A 3,573-nucleotide genomic window follows, 5' to 3' on the forward strand; every position below is an offset into this window, starting at 1 on the left:
CTTGCTCAGGCTGGTTTCGAACTCCTGAGCTCAAACAATCCGCCCGCCTCGGCCTCCCAGAGAGCTAGGATTACAGGCGTGAGCCACCGCGCCCGGCCTCCAATATAGTTTTGATACAAATTCAAGGTGACCTCTAGACCAGTGGTTCTCAACTCTGGTTACCCATTTAATCGTACCCACTGTGTGCCAGGTACTTTTGTAAAAACAAAACAAAAATCTGTCAGATGGTAAGAGCTGCAGCAAAAAATAGCAAAGGAACACAAGAATTGTGAGGATGTTTGTGTGTAGGGAGAAAGAAGAATTGTTTGTAATTTTAAATAGCCAAAGAAGTTCTCATTGAGATGGTAATGGAACAAAAACCATGGACTACTAGTGCAAGCAGAGCAAACAGTTAAGTGCTAAAGAAATGAGATGGAAGTGTCCTGGCTTGGGGAAAGACTGAAGATACCAAAGAGTGAATCCTAGCTGGGGTTTAAGAGAAACGTGAAGCCCTGAACTCATGGGGTCTTAGAGGCCCCTTAATGACTTTGGCTTTTACTGAATGAGACAAACCACTAGGGTTTGAGCAATTTAAGCATGAAGACTTATAATTTTAAAGGAACATTCCAGCTGCAGGACAAAAGGGGAGCAAAGATGAAAGCACTTCTCTAGAGATTTTAATTGGCCTATAGTGGGTTAAGAAGCCAGGATTAATGTACAGAGACATTAACATCTTTAAACATGTATAAAAAATACAGTTTTAAGGAATTAACAAAATGTATTAAGGTACATGAAAAGTGCTTTAGAAAACCTTAAAAGGATCATAATAAGGAATTAGCTTCTTCCTTACCGTTTTCTAAATGCTGAAGATAGGTAGGTCCAACACCACCCACTAGAGTAACATCCTTCTAGAACCTCCTATGAAGTTCTTTAAAGACCGAGAGTAGAAGCCACAACAATACCAATTACTTCACTAACACCTTTTATTCTTTCAATACAAAAATTAGGGAGCTCTCAAGTAGAAACTCAAAAACATTATTATAAACTTACTTCTTTGCTTTGTATACATAAGCACATCTCTTGCCCAAATAGAATTCAGTTTCGTCTCGGGCATAAACACCTTCAATTTTAAGAAGAGCTGTGTGCTCTCTTTGGTTCCGGAGACCCCGCTTATAGCCAGCAAAAATGGCCTTCGACCACAGCCTAAGACACACAAGATACATAACATTAAACGTAAGCTTCAACAAACCGCCCATATAACTTGACTTCTAATAACCCCCAGCCAAAAGTTTTCTATAGCAAACATTTAATTTTTTCCTACCAATTTTAAACTCTCATTTATGAACGTTCACGTCTTATGATCAAAAAAAAAAAAAAAAAACCGCAAAGCAACAGCATTAAAAACGCGTACCTTCCAGACATATTTGCCTTCTAGAAGTCCTGTTCCCAGCAGACCTTAAAGCAAAAAGACTCAGTTTAAAACCATGCAACGCAAGATTCCCACCTTGTTGTCTCTCGTTTAAGCCGATTAGGCAAAAAATGGAGCAAGGTAATTATACCATAACAATGTGGCAAGACATTCAAACCTCAGAGAATGGCTAACATTTAAGCAAACTCCACAATGAAGACAAAAACCAAGTGGGAGCATGTACACTAACCCTCCAAAATGAAACCCTGGGAAAATTTATGCCACTATCAGACAAAATTGAGGGAAACAATGAAAATTTACCAAGCAGGCAGAGAAGCACACAGAAGACTTTATGCATGGCTAAGGAAGAAAAAGCTGATGAAAGGGACTACAGACAAACAAAGCGAGGTCTGGAATGGGAAAAAATGGAAAAAAACTCAGCCTAATGGAACCACTGCTTCATGGGTAACTGAAAACGAACAAAGTGCACACATTTCACTCCGCTCAGGCCCAGGAACTAACTCTGATTACCGTTCTGGGGAGTCGGGACTAGCACCATCAGTCTCGCATCTCCTCCATCCTGTCCTCCCTCTTCCTGAAGCCCACAGAAATCACTGGCTCGCAGAGATTCCAAGGCGCACGGGTGCCTTGCCAAGGTATACGGATGAACCCATCCCAGTTATTTGCTCCCAAAGTTCAGCAGCAGTCGCTTCACTCACCTCCACAGGCTCCAAGATGGCGGAAAGAGAAACCCGAGGCCCCGCCGCGTGGCCTTGTGGGAGAAATGCCTCTCCGCCCCGCCCCTCGTTTAGGCATCTTCCGTAACCGCCAGAAAAACAAGCTTCAGAAATAGTCTTTGTATTGAAATAAACCACCTTGAAAAGCACTCTTACAATTCTTTTCCTATGTCTATTCATCTCTGTAAGCTGCGACATATATTATTTGGAAACAGAGGAAGGCAAAAGTAGTAGCCAGCTAAAGAAGAGAAAAAAGGAAACGGTCCTCTAAAGCTATGCGTTGTCATAGAAACACCTTAGCTTGCGCTTGATTCCTGCGTCCAAGGGTGCAGAAGGTGGAAAGGCTTTAGCTCAACTAGAGGACATTCCCCCCACCACCCCCAATACCACCTTCAAGATTGATTCTAAGATTGATTCGCGAACATGGAGGTGTCTTACCCTCGTACCACACAGGAGTAGGAAGAACGGAGACTCTTGGATCCTACTGGGAGCACGAAGGCAGGAGTTGTTCCTTCTCTTTATTCTTATTTTCTTACTTCTTTCCACCCTTCTACTGTTTTTTTAAATCTCTTTTTTAAAAAATGACTTAAGTTCTTATCTCCATCCTTCTCTTTGACTCCAAGGGGGAGGAGGACTTCTGAGGAGACTTTATCGCTTTTTTAGGATAACTGTTTCAGCTGCCAGACTGAAACTCTCCAGCAGCCCAGCACCACGCCCGCGCATAACAGGTCTTCAGTAAATACTTGTAGACTACAGTGAGGCGGATTAGTGGATGCCAGAGATTTGCATTTCCTAATTATTACACATTTATTTGAGGTTGCCCTATGGATTCATTCATCTGTTCAACAAATAGTTTAATGAATGACTATCACATACCAAGATTTGTAGCAGTCTTGAATGACACTGCAGTAAACAAAACAAACAAATCTTTGCCCTAACGGAACTTAGATCCTACTACTAGAAACAAGACAATGAGCAGGTAAAATATATGACATATAGAAAAATTAAGCAGAGACGCCACTATTAAAGAGCCTTTAAAAAAAATTCTGAGATAGGAAGCCATTTGAGGGTTCTGTACAGAGGAGTGATTCGATCTGACTTTTATTTTAACAGGGTCACTCTGTTGAGACAAAGGAGGCAAGGGCACCAGCAGGAAGATCAATTAGGAGGCTCCTGTAATAAACCTAACAAGAGACGATGGAAACAGGGGTGATGAATATTGGAATTCTGAATATGTTTAAATTCTGACAGGTTTTGCTGATTAATGAGGGATGATCCTGCTGGGTGTGGTGTCTCATACCTGTAATCCCAGCACTTTGGAAGGCCAAGGCGGAGGAATTTTTTTTTTTTTTGAGACAGTCTGGCTCTGTTGCCCAGGCTAGAGTGCCGTGGCGTCAGCCTAGCTCACAGCAACCTCAAACTCCTGGGCTCAAGTGATCCTACTGTCTC

General features: G+C 42.0%; 1 protein-coding gene across 2 annotated transcripts in view; it reads right to left on the minus strand.

Moving 5' to 3' along the window:
* RPL35A (ribosomal protein L35a) overlaps positions 1–2,159 on the minus strand; it is a 3,856-nt gene extending 1,697 nt beyond the window's left edge. Inside the window, exons 1-3 of one of the 2 annotated variants that reach the window (XM_012641134.1) lie at positions 2,107–2,159; positions 1,391–1,434; positions 1,030–1,182 (exon numbers count right to left, since the gene is read on the minus strand). In XM_012641134.1, the coding sequence (XP_012496588.1) occupies positions 1,030–1,182; positions 1,391–1,401 (164 nt within the window). In that variant the 5' untranslated portion in view covers positions 1,402–1,434; positions 2,107–2,159. The other variant, XM_012641141.1, reaches the window with a different exon arrangement.
* Between the last annotated feature and the right edge of the window lie 1,414 nt (positions 2,160–3,573).

This window comes from Propithecus coquereli, unplaced genomic scaffold, assembly GCF_000956105.1.
Source record: "Propithecus coquereli isolate 6110/MARCELLA unplaced genomic scaffold, Pcoq_1.0 Scaffold10, whole genome shotgun sequence".
Classification (NCBI taxonomy): domain Eukaryota; kingdom Metazoa; phylum Chordata; class Mammalia; order Primates; family Indriidae; genus Propithecus; species Propithecus coquereli.